Genomic DNA, 19,298 nt, shown 5'->3' with positions numbered 1-19,298 from the left:
CTTTATCTTCTAACCTGTGAGCTTTCTCATTTTTTTCTGGATGTTTTTTCATAATGATACAGATTTGTGTGTGTGTGTATAGGATGTACGTGCATGCACATAGAATCATCTTGGTTGACATATCTTCTCTTACCTTTGAAAATATCACTAATCATGTAAAAATTCTCCCCGCATGGTACCTTTTTTCTCTATGTTGATTTGTTTCTCTTTGGTTTTGTCTATATATTACACATTAGAGACTTTCCTAAGGGTATCATAATGTTTGTTTGCCCAGATTTGGGAGTGGAAGCTAGCACAATGCCTGGAATCTCTGAGGTTGTGCATAGGGCTTGTCATGCTGAGATTTAGCTGGACCACTTGGCTGGGTAATCTCTGATGTCAGTATCTTCAGGTCTTTCTTCATGGTCTGGTCATATTCACCAGACCAGACTCAGCTATTCTGCCTGGAATGTAAGGATCTGACTATCAGCATTATGCTTTGTTTTTCCTAAAGTCTGTATGTGTTTATGTTTGTATATACACGTATCTTTATGTCTCCATTGCCTTACATTTAAAATATTCTTAGTAATATGTGTTGAATGATTAAATGAAGGTACATGCTATTGTCTTTATTTTGTAGTTGAGGAAACTTTGCCTATGGAGGTTAAGTATTCTGCCTAATTGATTCCAGCAGACTTTCTTACTCCAAAGCCCAAGCTCTCTCCACACTTAGCAAAAGAGGAGTTTTACATGCTAGTCCGAGACTCATTTCAGAGGAGAATGATTGAAATGCCAAGATCTGTGTAACAAGTATGGCCCACACTTTGGCTCTCAAATTGTCATTAGGGAATAGGCAAGTTGAAGTGACCTTATCTGTAGTCATGTAGTACTAGTGGAAGTAAAATAAACCCCTCCGTCATTCTGGGCAACGCATCTTTTAGTTCTGCTTTCTTTTCTTTGGAAGAAGAAAATCTTTGAGTATTTAAATATTTGTGACAGAACTGGATCTCTGCCAGGGAACATGACTTATGCATTTGTCAAAACAGTGATATTTATGTAAACAGCCCCATCCTAAAGTATTTGACTGATGGCTGCAGATTGCTGCAGTCTGTAAAGGCATTCACCTTCCTAACCAGAGCGTGTAAGAGCTCTTCTGCCAGTTAGCCACACTCATTCCATTTCTTCTTTGCTACTTTGAAAGACATTCTCTCTTTGTGTGTGTGTATTTTCTGCCATTATACTGTGATATGTTTACATTTTGTTTCTTTATATTTAACCTATTGGGATTTGTTGGATTTCTTGAATTGGTATGTTGGAGTTTTTCATTATTGCTGGAAGATTCTCAGCCATTGTCTCTTCAGATATTGGCGGTACCCTGTCTTCTCTCTCATCCTGTTCGGGAACTCATCAGACATGTATATTTATTTTTTATTTTAATTAATTAATTTAAAAATTTTTTTATTTTTTAAAGATTTATTTTATTTATTTGACACAGAGAGAGACAGCCAGCGAGAGAGGGAACACAAGCAGGGGGAGTGGGAGAGGAAGAAGCAGGCTCCCAGCAGAAGAGCCTGACATGGGGCTCGATCCCAGAACTCCAGGATCACGCCCTGAGCCGAAGGCAGGCGCTTAACGATTGAGCCACCCAGGCGCCCCATATTTTTTTATTTTTAATTTTTTGAAGATTTTATTTTTAGTGTTTTATTTGACAGAGAGACAGCCAGCGAGAGAGGGAACACAGGCAGGGGGAGTGGAAGAGGAAGAAGCAGGCTCCCAGCGGAGGAACCTGATGTGAGGCTCGATTCTAGGACTCTGGGATCACGCCCTGAGCTGAAGGCAGGCGCTTAATGACTGAGTCACCCAGGCACCCCAGACATGTATATTTATTAGCACAGCATTCTCACTGTGTCTTCCACATGTCTTGACTTCTCTTCTACATTTTCCATCTTTTTGTGTATCTGGTTGAGATATTGATAATTTCTTCCAATCTGTCTTTTCAGTTCACAAATTCTTTCTTTAGCTATGATTAACTTGCTGTTAAGCCCATTTGTTTAGTTTTATATTGGTTGTGTTTTAGTTCTAGAAGCTCTGTTTGGTTCCCTTTAAAATAACCCATGTCTTTTTTATAGTTTGCTCTTTTCTGTTTTCATGTTTCTTCTTTATTTCTTTAAACTTAATAAGCATACTCATTTTATTATTTATTATCTATCTGATAATTCTTTTTTTTTTTTTAAGATTTTATTTATTTGACAGAGATAGAGACAGCCAGCGAGAGAGGGAACACAAGCAGGGGGAGTGGGAGAGGAAGAAGCAGGCTCATAGCAGAGGAGCCTGATGTGGGGCTCGATCCCATAACGCCGGGATCACGCCCTGAGCTGAAGGCAGACGCTTAACCGCTGTGCCACCCAGGTGCCCCTATCTATCTGAAAATTCTTATACTTGAACTCTGCTTTTGCTGCTGAAAAACACCCTTTGGTATTTTTGTATTCTTGAAATAAACTTTGACCAGTTTCTTCTCATTATCCTTAAACCTATTTGTGGGAAATTCATTGAGCCCTAGAATGAAGATATTTTCATCCAGACAGTGTGTATCTGCTTTGGCTAGACACCAGGAGACATTACTGTGTTGGGACCATGTTTTTAGGATTACCTACATGGTATGAATTTGGGCTGCAAACATGTAAGAGGGGGAGCTTATAATTACAACCCTCAGGCACTGTTGTATTTTTGTTTGTCTCTGCTCTGTTCACTACTGAGAAAATTTTCCTTGCAGGCCCCTTGAGGAGTGCTCATGGGGGAAGGAAGGTGAAAAGTTTAGTTTTGGTTCATCCTTACACAAAAGTGTAGCCCTTTAGGATTCCAATTTAACAGGGCTGGATTCCTATCAGACTCCCATCTTAGGCAGACCCTGCTCTCACTGGTGTCCCCTTCTCTGGATTAGATCTTTAAAACCTAAATTCAAGTTGTTCAGTTGCCTCAGGCAAAAGAGGTCTGGAGTCAGCTTATTTTCTCAGTTTGTTCTACTGTTTTTCCACATCTCTGTGAGCCCCTATCATTGGAGTGGCCCTGGCCTCTGTCTTTGTTCCTCTTCTTTTCCAGCTACAACTCACTCCCTTAATGCCCTTATTTAGTTTCATGATTTTAATTACAATCTCTGTGCTGACAGCTTCCGAACCCGTCTCCAGCCCAGACCTCTCTCTGTTACTGCAGACTCAAATATAACCTACCTACTCCATATCCCTGATTGGTAATTCTGATCGAGATCGCAAATTTCACATGCCCGAGACAGAATTCCTGGACCGCTTCTACCTCCAGCTTTCCCCAGAGCAGTTAATGACTATCACACTTTTATAGTTGCCCCAGCCCAGATCCTTGGTTGCATACTTGCCTCCTCTTTCCCTCACACCCCACATCCATTTCAGGCAGTCCTCTTGGCTGTAACAGACACATCCAGAATCTTACCACCTCCACTGCCCTCACCGGGCCAGTGCCGCCGCTGTCTCTCCTGAACGATTGCAGCAGCTCCTTACCTTCTGCCCTGCTCCCCACAGCGTGTGCCTGTCCGTCAGATCACGTGCCTTCCCCACTCAGACTCTGCTCATCTCACGGAGCGTGAAGGCTTCGTGTTATCTGCCCGCACACACCTCCTCCTCCCCTCAGAGGCATCTCTGGGCTTTTCTCTTGCTGGTCTCCCTCTCAGTTCTCTTCAGCCACATGGACATGGCAGTCAGCTGCTTAGGATCTTTGTATCTCTTGCCCCTGCCTTGAATCCTCTTCCAAAAACACCCACTTTGTTCTTTAGGTATTTGGTAGGTTGAAGCTTCTCAATAGGGTCTTCCGTAATTGCCCTATTTAAAAGCATATGCCTCCCCTGCATTCTTTATCTACCTCTTTATTTTTTCTTAATGATCATGGCAGTTAGCTTCTATGTAGTGTCGTACACTATTCTAGGCACTTTACAAATATTAACACATTTAATCCTCAGGAACCCAATGTGTTACTTTTATTATTCCCAATTTACTGATAAGAAAATCAAGGCAGGGCCACTGGGTGGCTCAGTCAGTTAAGCATCTGCCTTTGGCTCAGGTCATGATCCCAGGGTCCTGGGATTGAGCCCCGCATTGGGCTCCCTGCTCGACGGGGAGCCTACTTCTCTCTCTCTCTCTCTGCCCTCTGCCCCTCCCCCTGCCTTGTGTTTTCTCTCACTCGCTCTGCTCTCTCTCAAGTAAGTTAAAAATCTTAAAAAAAGAAAAGAAAAGAAAATCAAAGCATGGAAAGGTTAAGTAATTTCCCCGAGGTCACACATACAACTAGTAGGTGGCTTAGTTGGGATTTAAACAGTCCGACTATAAAGTCTGCGCTGCTAACCGTACTCAGTGCTGTCTTTTTCCACACGTAGCACTCGCCACCTTCTGTATTACGTAACTGCTCTGTTTAGTGTGGGTCTCTACCTGCCACCTCCACCCTATCTAAATGCCAGCTCCAGGAAGACAGGGCGTTTTTTTTAATCTGTTTTGTTTACTGCTGTATTCCTACCACCTAGAACAGTGTCTAGTCAGTAGGTTCAAGGAGTATTTGTTGAAGAAAGAGATCTTTAAAAAGGATACTATGTACTGTTTTAAAGTTGTAAAGATGTTTTAAAGGATCCATTCAATAGACAATTTTCTGGGAGAACAAAATCTAATCGCTCTAAGAAGGAAATCAGAAAAACCCATTCAGGGTATGAAAAAGAGGGAAATGATCAAAGTTATCTCTTTTTTCCCCCCACAAGAAAGGCTAGCCCTTTGGAGTTCACCAGTAAATACTTTTAAACTTTTAGAATCAAATATACAGTTCCAGAGCAATGAAGGTCAGAACTATACATTCAATAGCAATTAGGTCACAAGGCACTTGTATGACCTTGAGCATGTCCTTTGTCTTTTCTGTGCGTGGTCTTTTTCTTTCTTTGTAAAATAGGTTGGCAATACTGATCTTACAGTATTGTTAAGATTACAAGTTATGATCTATGAAGCCTAGGATAATCCCTGAAAAGTAGTATTAGCACTTAGTAAATGATAGAAGTTATTATGATAATGACTATTTCAAGACACAACACACACAAAAGAAGACCCTATCCCAGATTAGTTTATCATTATACATTAGAAAAAAATAAAATACTAGTAAATAGACTAGTAAATAGCTTAATAGAATAATCTAACAAGAGTTTATCTGAATTTTTCATGAATTTTGTGAAAATCAATCAATATTGTATACTATGCCAATAGAATAAATAAGAAAAATCACATGCTTACCTCAGGAGACATTTTGTACCCATTCTTTTAAAATGATAATTTATTTTGTAAATAAATTTAGTATCCATTCTTTTTTTTTTTTTTTGAGATTTATTCATTTATTTTAGAGAGAGTGAGCGAGTAGGGGGAGGGGCTTAGGGAGAGAATCCTCAGATGCACTCCCTGCTGGGTGGGGAGCCCTACTCAGGGCTCAATCCCAGGATCCTGAGATCATGACCTGAGCCAAAATCAAGAGTTGGACGCTTAACCAACTAAGCCACCCAGGCGCCCTGAGTACACATTTTTTTTTTAAGATTTATATATTTATTTTATAGAGAGTGTGGTGGGGAGGAGGGGTAGATGGAGAGGAAGAGAGAAACCCAAGCAGACTCCATGCTGAGCACAGAGCCCCACTCGGGGTTCACTCCTATGACCCTGAGATCGCAACCTGCACCAAAGCGTTGGACCCTTAACCGACTGCACCACCCAGCTGTCCCCCCAGTACCCATTCTTAGTAAAAAAACAAAACAAAGCAAAACAAAACTCAGCTTATGATGAAAAGCTGCTATATTAAGTAGCCAGTTTTGGACTTCGAGTGAGAAACATTAAAAGTATTCTTAGTTGGGGCGCCTGGGTGGCACAGCGGTTAAGCGTCTGCCCTCGGCTCAGGGCGTGATCCCAGCGTTATGGGATTGAGCCCCACATCAGGCTCCTCCGCTATGAGCCTGCTTCTTCCTCTCCCACTCCCCCTGCTTGTGTTCCCTCTCTCGCTGGCTGTTTATCTCTGTCAAATAAATAAATAAAATCTTTTTTAAAAAAAAGTATCCTTAGTTAAAATAAGCAAGAAAAAGAGAGTGCCTGCTTTCATCCTTGTGATTGATCTTATTTTAGTCCTGACCAGAATTGTTTAATTCCCAAAATAAAACAATGAAAAAGGTTGTCCAGACTAGTAAAAGGTGTAAATACTGAAAAGAAAGAAAGAAAGGTTGTCCAGACTAGAAAAAGGTGTAAATACTGAAAAGAAATACTGAAAAGAAAGGTGTAAATACTGAAAGCGCTTGGGTGTTTCAGTGGGTTAAGCATCTGCCTTTGGCTCAGGTCATGATCCCATGGTCGTGGTATCAAGTCAGGCGTTGGGCTCCTTGCTCAGTGGGGAGCCTGCTTCTCCTTCTGCCTGCTGCTCCCAGCGCTTGTGCTCTCTCCCTTTCTGTCAAATAAATAAATAAAATCTTCTAGAAAATATGAAGGGGCGCCTGGGTGGCTCATCCCTTAAACATCTGTCTTCAGCTCAGATCATGGTCCCAGGGTCCTGGGATCGAGCCCTGCATTGGGTTCTCTTTTGGGCTCTCTGCTCAGCAGGGAGACTGCTTCTTTCTCTCCCTCTGCCTGCCGCTCCCCCTGCTTGGGCTCTCCCTCTGTCAAATAAATAAACAAGATCTTTTTTTTTTTTAAGATTTTATTTATTTATTTGACAGAGAGAGAGGCAGCAAGAGAGGGAACGCAAGTAGGGGGAGTGGGAGAGGGAGAAGCAGGCTTCCTGCTAAGCAAGGAGCCCGATGAGGGGCTCGATCCCAGAATGCTGGGATCATGACCTGAGCTGAAGGCAGACGCTTAACGACTGAGCCACCCAGGCGCCCTAAATAAAGAAGATCTTAAAAAAATAACAAAAAATATTGAAAAGAAAGAAATAGAAATTCTTAATTATAGATGATATAATTTTATATTTAGAAAATCCTAATGAATCGCAGAAAAACTTAATATGGATACAAGTTCAGCAAAGTAGTTAGATATGGGATGAATATATAAAAATGAATAGCAGTGTTTATATGAGCTATAGCAAGTTAAGATTTCTTCAGTGTATTGGGGCACCTGGATGGCTCAGTCGGTTAAGCGGCCAACTCTTGGTTTCAGCTCAGGTCATGATCTCAGGTCCCGGAATTGAGCCCTGTGTCAGGCTCCACACTCAGGAGTCTGCTTGAGTATTCTCTCTTTCCCTCTCCTTTTGCCCCTCTGCCCATCATACACATGCTCTCTCTCTCTCTCTTAAATAAATAAAATCTTAAAAAAAAATTTTCTTCAGTATATATTCCATTTACATACATTAGCCAAAATTCTTCTTAAACGTAATAACATTAAATCATATAATCCATATATGGGGGCAATTATGAGACATTCCCCAAAACTTGAAAATAAAGAAAATAAGATAATCCTATAGGAATCAAACTATAAAATTAATTACCAAATGTGTTGGAACAGAGACATGCAAGGTATCCTTAAAGAAACTGTTTCCCAAGACTAATATTTAAACATAATCTGGTAGGAGGAAATCAGAGGTCCCCAAGGTCAGCGATTCACGAGGACTGATGATTCTCACATATAATCACACTCACTACTAAGATTTATCGCAGTAAAAGGATACAGAGCAAAATCTCAAAGGGAAAAGGCACATGCGATCAAGTCCAGAGAAGAGCAGGCACAAACTTCCAAGAGGCCTCTACCAGTGAAGTCACACAGGATGCACTCACTTCTTCTGGCAGCAAGTGAGACGACATGGGTGAACTGTCGACCAGCGAGGCTCACTAGGGACTCGGTGCCCAGAGTTTTCATTGGGGAAGCATCATGTAGGCACCCTCTGCCTGGCACATACTCACATGCCATTCTCCCAGAAGAAAATCAGGTGCTTAGCATGGTCCAGGTAAAGTGAGCTGCTCTCACCGGTTCTGCTGATGGTGGAAACCCTCCCCAAATTGGAGTCCCCAGAAGTCAGCCTACAGCCAACCTTGTAAGAAGGACTTTCAAAAGACTGCAGTCAGGCTTGTTAGGCAACTCTGTCTACACAGTATTGAAAAAAAAAGAAGAGAAAGGTTGGTCAACAAGGGAAGCAAAGAAAAAAGAGACCTTGGGATGTAAACGTTAGCCATCTGCATTTTCACGCTATCCAAGAACAATATCATCATGGCCAAAGATCCAGGAGGCCATCTCTGCAGCGTAGATAAATGGCGCAAGCTGCCTTATCTGAAGAATGATCCTTAATATCATTCAACTTACTCCCTTTGTTTTGATTGCAAGAAATTACTAATTTACTTTACTTGTTTAATTTTTTATATTGATATTATATTCACAAAGTCACAAAATCAAAAACTTCAAAAAGGCTTATTATGATATCTCTTTATATCTCCCAGTCTCAATCCACTCAGTTACTCACTCTCTCTCTATGGATAATCACTGTTGTCTGTTTCTTGCTTATCCTTCTAGAATTTTTTTAACGTATATATAAGCCAAAATAAATACATAGTCTTTGTCTTCTTAGCTATATAAATGGCAATAACATGCTATATACGACTGTTCTATAGCTTACTTTGCTTTCACTTAATGAGAAATGTTGCAGTGGTGCCGAGTGGCTCGGTCAGTTAAGCATCCAACTCTTGATTTTGCCTCAGGTCATGATCTTAGGGTCATGAGATCACGTCCTGCATCAGGCTCCATGCTGGGAGTGGAGCCTGCTTAAGATTCTCTCCCTTTCCCTTTCCCCTCTGTGCCCCCACTCCTGGCCACCCCACTCTCTCTCTCTCTCAAAAAAAAACAAACAAACCGAGAGCTCTTTCCATATCCATTCTTAAAGAACTTCTTTGTTCTTTTTTTTTCTTTTAAATAACTGCATAGTATCCCACTGTATGGTTGTGCCAGAATTTATTTTACCATTTTACCAATCCCTTGTTGCTGGTCGTTTGGTTGTTTCTAGTCTTTACTATTACTACCAGTGCTGCAAGGAGTAACTTAGGGCTTAATGTTGTTCACAGGCTTGAGGATATATTGGTAGTATAAATTTTTAGTTGTAGAATTCCTGTGTAAACGGAATATGGATATTGCCAAATTGTCTTCTAAAGAATTTGTTCCAATTTATACTCCTATCATCTACATATGAGTATTTCCCTACATTCTTGCCAGTAGTGTATATTTTCAACTTTTGGAAATTTTGCTACACTGATAGGTTAAAAATGATACTGTAGCATAGCTTTGATTTTATTCTCTTATTATCAGTGAGGTTGAGCATCTTTACAGTTACATTCCCTTTTCTGTGAATTTCCTGTTATCTTCCACTCATTTTTCTGTTGTATCAGTGCTCTTTTTCTTATGGATTTGGAGAAGCTCTTTCTATATTAAGGAGATTAATCTTTGTAATGTGCATTGCAAGTATTTTTCCCAGTTTATCATTTTGCTTTTGATTTAATTTATGCTGTATTTTACTATGCACAAGCCTTTGATTTTGTAACTGGGTTTATTAATCTTTTCTTAAGTTTATTTTTTGTAATCTCTGTACCCAACATTGGGCTTTAATTTATGACCCCAAGATCAAGTCTTGCTTGCTCTTCCAACTGAGCCAGCCAGGCACCCTGGGGTTTATTGATCTTAATCATAATAGTTAGGAAAATCTTGTAGGTTATAAAAAAAAATAACCCTTATTTTCTTATATTTTCTTTCAGCAGTTTTATTGCTTAATTTTTTTTTACATTTAAATCTCTGTATGTTTGGAATTATCCAAGTATGTGGTATGAAGTATGGAGTCAGCTTTTTCTTCCTAAATAGGTATCCAGTTTTTTCCTACTGGATAGTCATCTAGCCACCAAATTTTCCTACTTTCTTAAAAATTTTATTTTAGGGGCGCCTGGGTGGCGCAGTCGTTAAGCGTCTGCCTTCGGCTCAGGGCGTGATCCTGGAGTTCTGGGATCGAGCCCCATGTCAGGCTCCTCCTCTGGGAGCCTGCTTCTTCCTCTCCCACTCCCCCTGCTTGTGTTCCTTCTCTCACTGGCTGTCTCTCTCTCTCTGTCAAATAAATAAATAAAATCTTTAAAAAAATTTTTTTATTTTATTCATTTAATTTAAGTAATCCCTACACCCCGTGCGTGACTCAAACTCACGACCCTGAGATCAAGTGTTGCATGCTTTTCCAACTAAGCCAGCCAGGCACTCCAAATTTTCCTACTTCCTAATTTGAACTATCATCTTTATTATATATACTCAAGTCCTATCTGTTTGGGGTCTAATTTTGGATTCTTTGTTCTCTTCCATTGGTCTTCTGCCTACTCTTATGCCAGTGCCACATTATTTTTAGTTACTGAGGCTTTAAAGTATGTTTCAGTATCTCATGAATCTAGTTCCCTCTCTTTGTTCTTCTTTTTCAGAGTTTTCCTGGTTAATCTACTTTTTCCATATTATAATTATTTTTTTCAGTTTCAGGAAAAAAATATCTGTGGCCATTTTTATTGAGGTTTGTTCAAATTTCAATAAATTAGTATAATGATGTCTTTAGAATGGGTTTCTCTCTAAGAACGTACTGTGTCTTTCCGTTCTTTAGAGAAAGGATATCCTTAATCAAGCAAAGAGTGTTGTGTTTGAGTGTCAGCTTTAATTCTCACTGTAAATTAACATATTGATATTCTGGTATTATACATCATTCTGTGTGAGCAGTTAATTTGATTCACAATGAGAAATGGTTGCCGGCTTCTCTGATTACTCCCCAGTAAGTCAGGTTTTAGAGCCTCTGAGGCTAAGAGCCAGATTCTAGAGCTTGGAAAACCCACCCTTGTAAATATTGGTGTATATTACCCATCGGGGTGGCCTCTTGGCTGACAGCCAGATGACCTCTCCCTGTAATACTACAACTATGTATATGCCTTTATTTTAAAAATCAATAGTTTACTTTTTGTAAACTTCACTATTTTAAGAAAGCCTATTATGCGTGGTAGTTATACATGGATGGCAGTCTGATCAGCTGTTACTGATATTTCTGCATCTGCTTATGAGTAAAAGGGCCCTATCTACACTAATGATGTGCTTTGGAAAATTACCGAGTAACTATCTTTGGTCAAATTTTTAATGAAAGTTTTAAATTCTTATATGTTACAGAATTTCACAAACCTATTTGGACAGCCACTAGTCTGCTTGCTTTCTCCTACAGCATATCCAAAAGCTTTACAAGGTATGTTGTCATTACCTGCTATATCCAGAGGTTGCAAATAAACACTGTCTGCATTTTGAATAATACTGATCTTTGTCTCCCCACCTATAATGATCATGTGTGGATTTATAGTGTTTAACGTGGCAGGTGTCAATCCAAAAGTCTTACCAACAACTAGAGTTCTTTAATGTGCTACCATTAGGTCTTAAGATAATTTTAAAAGAAATGATAATGTTGTCCCTGAGAAAAAGGTATTTTTGGTCCCTTACTGTTGAGGAATTCATGATTTGTGAATTTTAAAATTTGTTTTGCAGGTGTTTTATTGTTTGGTTTTGGTGTGCGTGTCGTCCTTCACACAGCATGATTTCCTGTGTATCTAGCTACATATTTTAGGCATCTTTTAAGACCATACGATTTCTGGCCTAGAAAACTTCTCAGCCTGTGCCTAAGAGTTAGGATAACCTTACTGGCACAACTTAAAGGGTTTCTTTTATTCATATTTTTACCTTGTTGTATTTTTTAAATAAAAGAACCTCTTTTCAGTGTGCTAGGAGGGAGACGGTGTGTCCGTGTTATGGCTGGTTCTCAGATGGCTGAGAAATGAAAGACTATGTCTTTAATAATTTGTCCTTGATAAGCAACATGTAAAATCTAATTCTTGCTCCCAGTCATTAAGCTAGGTAAAAACTAAACAAACCTTAACCCTGTTTTAGCAGTACTTGTCACTGTTTCACTATCTCCCTGACTGTGAATAGTGCTGATGTCTCTCTGTGGGAGATGGCATTTTACTGCTACTTCCCAGCCTGAAGTCCTGTCTGCTGACATAGTTTGACACAGGAAGTGATGGTCAGCATTTGAAAGCCTGAGAGAAGCTGGAGACTTTTCACCGTTGTTTTAAGGTAAGTTTTGCTATTTAACAGGGAAAAACATGTAGAAATATTAAGTTCCGGTATCCAAAAGTCAAATTACTAAGGGATAGAACTTACCTTCAAACAACGGTAAAATTCTCCTGCTTTGAGGACCTTGTTAACCTGTTTCCTGTCATTTCTAGAGAAATGTAACCCCTTCCAATTACTTAAGAGTGCTTTCTGCTGTCAATTTGTCCTATCAAGATGAAGCTCTAATCGGTTAATACCAAGATTATTTGTTCCGAAAGGCTTTATTGCATAGAGGTTAAAAACAGAGACTGTGGAGGCAAGCTGATTGAATTTGAATTTCGACTACCACTGACTAGCTATGTGCCCTTGGGAAGTTACATAGCCATTCTGTGCCTCAGTTTCTTTCCTATCAAATGGAGATAATAGTAGTACCTCCTCGTTAAATAATTCTGGGTATATAGTAAGTATTCAATATGTGCTGTCATTTTTTAATGGTCATTATTATTAATGCTTATTATCACGCTTAGCTGTAGTATACATCCTTAACATTTTTTAGTCCAGTGTCATATCTTTGTGCTAGAAAGCTTAGACCTCTAGTCCCTTAAATATGGCCGATCTGGGCACAAAGCTAGCAGATACTTAAGTATTTGGGATGTCTAATTAGGTTCCTGCACCTCTGGTATCTAAAGTCTCCAGTTCTCCCTTGAACCATGAGTTACATCATCATACAACAAACATTTATTCAGCATTTATTTATCAAGTACTGTGTTGGGCACTGGAGATAACAGTCTGACCAGACAAACACAGTATGTTCCTCACAGAGCCACATGTCTAGCCAAAGATACAGACAACCTAAGAGGCATTTCTTGTAGGTGCTATTAGTGTTTCATAGGAGGAAGCACATGGAACACATAAGAGGAACTCCTAAACAGCACTTGCAGGTGAAGAAAATGGATAAAAAAATGTCAAAGTGGAGTTAAAGGTTATATAGAATTATATGGAGCTGAGACATGGTTAATAGGAGTATTCTAGCAGAATAGCATGTGAGCCCAGACATAAGAGCTCTGTGATGAGAGAGTTTATAGAACATTTTTTTAAAGATTTTATTTTTATGTAATCTTTACACTCAACGAGGGGCTCGAACTCACAACCCCAAGATCAAGAGTCATGTGCTTTACCCACTGAGCCAACCAGGTGCCCCAGTTTATGGCACATTTAGAGAAATTAAAGTACTTCCTGCTAGTGGAAGGATAGGGTGTGGGATTGTGTGACTGAATCATGAAAAACCTTTTAGGATTTGTGAAGAGATTTAAATGGAGGACAGTGGGGTGCCATCAAAAGATTGTGAACAGAAGAGTAGCATGGAAAAGCATTCATTAATCTTGTGGAGAATGCATTGGAGAGGAGCACTGATGGAAATAGGGAGATGGTGGTGGCTTCAAAAGATACTAAGCCCAGAGAGCCAAGAGGATTTGGTGATGGATTGGATATGAGGGAATAAGGGAGAGGAAGGAGGCAGGGGTGAACCTCCAGGTTTCTGGCTGAGATGCTGGTAGAAATGATAGTACTGGATAAGAAGCAGATTTGTAGAGAACAAAAGGGGGAAAATTTTGCTTTCAATTTCTGACATGTCAGGTGTAAGGTTACCTTTGAAACTTAGGTTGAATATTGTAGTCTAGAGCAACTCTGTCCAATAGAAAGGTAATGTAAGTCACACGTAATTTTAAATTTTCTAGTAGCCATATTAAGAAAAGTTTAACAGGTGAAATTAACGTTAATGTCTCTTTTTGTAGTGAGGCTTTGAAGTCCTACATATATTTTACATTTCACAGTGCACCTCACTTTGGATCAGTCATATTCTAAGTGTCCTGTAGCTACAGTAGGACAGTGCAGTTCTAGACCTAATGAGCTCTATCTAGGCTGCAGAAAAGAGAACTGGGAATCAGTAGGCATATAAATGATAACTGAAATTATGGGAGTAGGTGAGATCAGCAATGTGTGGTGTCAAAGAAAATACTGGTATTTAAGGAATAGGCAGAGAAAGAGGGACTAACAAAAGGGAATGAAAAAGTTTGCCAATTCGAGTACTCATCAGAGAATTCTATCATGAACCACCCGTGTACTTGCCATATTTGGATAAAATTTGTCAGTTGGAGTGAAAAAGACAAAGGAATATGTCCCTTTTCCATTTCTCTTAATTTTACTAGCCTTGTCTTAAGTTTGTTCAGCAGAAAGCAGTGTACCTGGGATGTTTCTATAGTTGCGTGCAGAATCTACTTTATTGAATTATGATTTAATGATACAACTTTAATTTTGTATATTATCATTATATTAAAATATTCCTCAAATGCATCTCTTATCTTTTGCAAAACTGTTGTCTATATATATTTAACATGTTTGTTATTACAGATCAATCTCAACGAGGTAGCCTCTTCACTCTCTTTTTGAACAATCCTCTAATGGCCTTCCTATTTGTCTCTGGATTGTCAAGCATGCGCAGAGGCCTATGGGAAAAGTGTCAAGAATATCTTCGAAAAATCAACCGCGATATTGCCCAGCTACTGACCCATTCACGTTCAATAGGTACCCTACTACTCTAACTGCACACTTAACGTACTATAATGGTTTTATATGGTTGAAATTCTTTGAATTTTTAAAGGTATTTGTTGAAGGCAGGAAAGTGAGAAGGTTTTCCTGAACTTTCTTCCCCTTTGAAATGAGTTTTTCTTTTAAGCATCTTTTTACTGTCATCTTTCTCCTCTTTGCAGATCAAGCATTTCTCCAGTTTTTTGGGGATGAGTTTCTTCGCTTGCTTCTCACAAGATTTATCTTTTGTTCAGCCACCATGAGGATGCACAAGATTTTTCGGGTAGGCAAAGAATATTATTAAAGATCAATTTGACTATTTTAGGTATTTAGGAATCATGTATTATATTTTATTGAGTATACTATATTAAATAAAATTTGAATAGCTCCAAAATAATATTTACAAATTATTATGCAGCATATAAAGATGACCCATATAAGGCACATCTGAATACTCCCCACCCAGTTTAAGAAGTAGAATATTTTCATTACCTTTTTGGCCCCTCCCAAATCCTCTCTCTCTCAAATGAAATTAAAATCCTGACTTTTATAATTATCATTCGTTTTTCTTTATAGTTTTGCCACATGTATTTATATTCTGCACAACATGTTGATGGATCCATATTTGTATGTATTCTTCTACAGCCTGCTTTTTTTCACCTACTATTATATTCCTGAGATTCAGCCAAGTTGGTGACAACTGTAGCTTTCATCCGTTTGTTTTCACTGTGCTATAGGATTCCACTGTTTGACTCTATATCAAAAATTTCTTGTCCATTTTACTGATAATGGACATTTAGGTTGTTTCCATTTTTTTATTATTACAAACAATGCCACTGTGAAATCTTCTATAAGTTACTTGGTACACATGTATAAGATGTTCTGTAGTGGAATGTGAGGTCAGATTATAAAGCAGCTTCAACTTTACTAGGTAATGCCAAATGTTTTACAGAGTGGTTGTATCAATTTACACTCACTAGCAGTGTGTAAGAGTTACTCTTGCTCTAATTCTCACCAATACTTGTTGCAGTCTTACTTTATATCATGTGAATCTAATGGGTATAAAATAGTAGTTCATTGTGGGTTTAATTTTTATTTCTGAGATTGCTTGTAGGTTGAGCAATTTTTCATGTCTTATTCTGTGTTCCTCTTTGTGAAGAGTGTGTTCAAATCTTTTGTCCATTTTGCTCTTAAGTGATTTGTTTTTTTTCTATGAATTCATATAACTATACAACACTGTTTATTGAGGTTTTAAAAATTTTGGCCATTATATTTTTCATTTCTATAAGTAACATTTGGTTCTTTCTCAAGTATGCCTGAACATTTTTTAAAGATTTCATTTCTTTATTTGAGAGAGAGCGTGAGTGGGGGGAGGGAGGAGCAGAGGGAAACGGAAGGAGAGAGAATCTCCAGCAGACTCTGCACTGAACATTGAGCCTGACGCAGGGCACAGTCTCACAACCCTGAGATCATGACCTGAGCCGAAACCAAGAGTTGGATGCTTAACCAACTGAGCCACCCAGGCACCCCATGCCTAAACATTTTTAAGTCTCTTGCAACTTTTAGTTTAAAAATATGATGATTTTTTCCATTTTATTATGGTAATTTTAAATATGAAAGAATTGTACAGTGAATATCCATATGTACATTAGCTAGGTTCTGTAGCTAACGTTTTGATATATTTGCTTTGGTATATTTGTCCATTTATCCATTCCTCTTTCCATTCATCTATTTATCTCATTTGGTGATGTGTTTTGAAATAAATGGTGGACGTCAATAGATTTTACCCCTCAACCCTTCATCATACATATAAATAACTATACACACATATACACACTTCTTTTTTTTTAATGTAAAGTTCATATACAGGGAAGTGCACAGAACTAACATGTGCCATTAAGTGAGTTTTGACAAATACATACACCTGTGTAACTCAAACCAAACAAGTTGCACAACATAGCATCTTTCCAGAAAATTCTCTCTACATCCTTTTCCAGTCAACCCAGTACCCATTACCCCAGAAGCAATGCTATTTTTATTATTTTCACTTTAGCTTAGTTTCACCTATTCACGAACTTGAATTACACAATATGTACTCCTTTGTGTAAACCTTTGACCAAGCATGTGGTTCCTGAGATTCATCCATGATTCATACAGAAGTAGCTCATTCCTCTTTATTACTGAGTAGTAGTCCATTCTGTGAATATACCACAGTTTATTTAGGCCTTCTCCTTTCGATGAACACCTGGGCAGTTTTAAATTTTTGACTACTATAAATGAAGCAGCCGTGAACATTCTTGTACAAGTCTGCTTAGACAATATGTTTTGAATTTTCTTGGTCATAGGGTAGCTATATGTTCAGTTTTAGTAGAAACTGCCAGACTTTTTCTCAGAATATTTGTACCACTTTTTGTTTCCAGCAACCGTGTACGAAAGTTTCTCTATATCCTTGCCAACATTTGGTTGTCAGTCTTTTAAATTTCAACCATTTTTGTGAATTTTTTTTAAAGATTTCATTTATTTATTTAAGAGAGAGAATAATCATGAGCAGGGGGAGGGGCAGAGGGAGAACCAGACTCCCCACTGAGCAAGCAACGCAACATGGGGCTCAATCCCAGGACCCCAGGATCATGACCCGAGCAGAAGGCAGATGCCCAACTGACGGAGCCACTAGGCACCCCCATTTTTGTGAATTTATAGTGGTATCTTCATTGTAGTTTCAGTTTGCTTTTCACTGAATAATGTGATGTTAGACATCTTTTCATGTGCTTCTCAGCTATATTTTATTGCCTTCTGTGGCTTACCTTTTTCTTTTCTTGAACAGTGGCTTTTCCTAACAGTGGCTTTTAAATTTTTGTTGAAGTTTCAACTAACCAATTTTTTTTCTTTTGTGGTTTGTGTTTTATCCAAGAAATGTTCACCTATTCCAAAGTCACAAAGATTTTTTCCAGGTTTTCTTCTAGGAGTTTTATAGCTTTAGCTTTTTTACATTTAGGTCTATGATATATTTTGAGTTATTTTTGTTTACAGTGTAAGGTAAGGGTTCAATGGTTTTTTCTTTCATATGGATATGAAATTATTTTAGCGTCCTCGAAATGGTTATCCTTTTGTCATTGAATTGCTTTTGTAATGTTTTTGAAAATCTGTCAACCATATATGTATAGGGATATTTCTAGACTCTAAATTCTGTTCCATTGACCAATAGCATTTTTCTCCAATACACTACTGCCTTGATTATTCCAGTTTTGTTTTGTTTTGTTTTTTTATTGATTATTCTAGTTTTAGAGTAAGTCTTAAAATCCTGTAATGTGAGTCCTCCTAAAATTTAAGTGTTTGGGTTATTCTAGGGACTTTCTATGTGAAATTTAGCAGCAACTTAACATTTTGATTGGGATTGCATTTAATCTGTGCAACCAGTCTGTGGAGAATTATATTTTAATAATATTGAGTCAATCAATGACTATGGTATATTTCCCCATTTATTTAGGTCTTCAGTTTCTCTCCAGTGTTTTATGATTCTTATCTGATAGGCGTTATATGTATCTTAATAAATTTATTCCAGAGTATTTCAAGTTTAGAGATGCATTATAAATAGAATTGTATTTTTTATTTCATTTTCCAATTATTTGTTGCTAATGCACAGAAATACTGCTGTTTTTAAAGTTAATCTTGTTTCCTTGTAGTCTTGCTAAATTGAAATAGTTCTGTTAGCTTTTTTATGCATTCCTTAAGATATTGTATGTACATTATCATGTCATTTTCAAACAAAAATAGTTTTTACTTCTTCCTTTCCAATACGTATGCCTTTTATTATGGTGGGGTTTTGTTTGTTTTGTTTTTGCTTTTGTACTTTATTTCAAGGTTAGGTCTTCTGGTAAAATGTTGAATAGAACTAGTGAGAATGGATATCCTTGCTTGTTACTGGTTTTAAGGGAAAAATATTTAATCTTTTACCATAAATTAGATGTTGACTGTTGGTTTTTCATAGATGCCCTGTTTCAGGTTGACTGAGCTCCCTTCTGTTCCTAATCTGTTGAGATTTTTTTTATCAGTAATAGGTATGGAATATTGCCAAATGCTTTTTTTCCTCATTAATTGATCTAATATGTATTAATTCTTTTAACACGGTGAATAGCATTGGATGATTTTTCTAACAGTAAGTTCAACCTTGTATATCTGGGTTAATTGTATTTTGTGGTCATGTATTATCCTTTTGCATTGCTGGATTCTTATTTGCTGGTATTTCCTTATAGATCTTTGCATCTTTTGTTATGAATGAGTATGGGACTTAATTTTCTTTTCTCTTAATGTCTTCATGTGGTTTTGTTATCAGGGAATTGCTGACTTCATAAATTGAGTTGGGATGTGTTTCATTCTTTTCTATTTCTTAAAGTTTCTTTAGGATTGTATTATTTCTTCCTTGAAGGGTTGATAGCATTCACCTGTGAAGCCATCTGGACCTGGAGTTTTCATTTTTGGAAGTTTTTAAATTATGAATTCAATTTCAATGGCTTTTGGTGTGTTCTGTTTTTCATAGTCGGTTTTGATCATTTGTGTCTTACAAGTTCATTTGTCTAATTTATTGCAAAACATTGCTTATAATAGTCCATTATCCTTTTATTTTTT

At 38.0% G+C, this 19,298-nt stretch overlaps 1 protein-coding gene across 4 annotated transcripts in view; it reads left to right on the top strand.

Moving 5' to 3' along the window:
• The window catches only part of SCAI (suppressor of cancer cell invasion), a 135,516-nt gene that overhangs the window by 103,916 nt on the left and 12,302 nt on the right, over positions 1–19,298 (top strand). For all 4 annotated transcript variants that reach the window (XM_002916332.4, XM_034664510.1, XM_034664511.1 and 1 more), the window contains 3 exons: positions 11,157–11,229; positions 14,496–14,669; positions 14,855–14,955. In XM_002916332.4, coding sequence (XP_002916378.2) covers positions 11,157–11,229; positions 14,496–14,669; positions 14,855–14,955 — 348 coding nt within the window. The remainder of the gene's footprint in view (positions 1–11,156; positions 11,230–14,495; positions 14,670–14,854; positions 14,956–19,298) is intronic.

This window comes from Ailuropoda melanoleuca, chromosome 7 (assembly GCF_002007445.2).
Source record: "Ailuropoda melanoleuca isolate Jingjing chromosome 7, ASM200744v2, whole genome shotgun sequence".
Lineage (NCBI taxonomy): Eukaryota > Metazoa > Chordata > Mammalia > Carnivora > Ursidae > Ailuropoda > Ailuropoda melanoleuca.
Note: the sequence above shows the minus strand (reverse complement) of the source record. Positions and strands in the feature narration are given on the sequence as shown.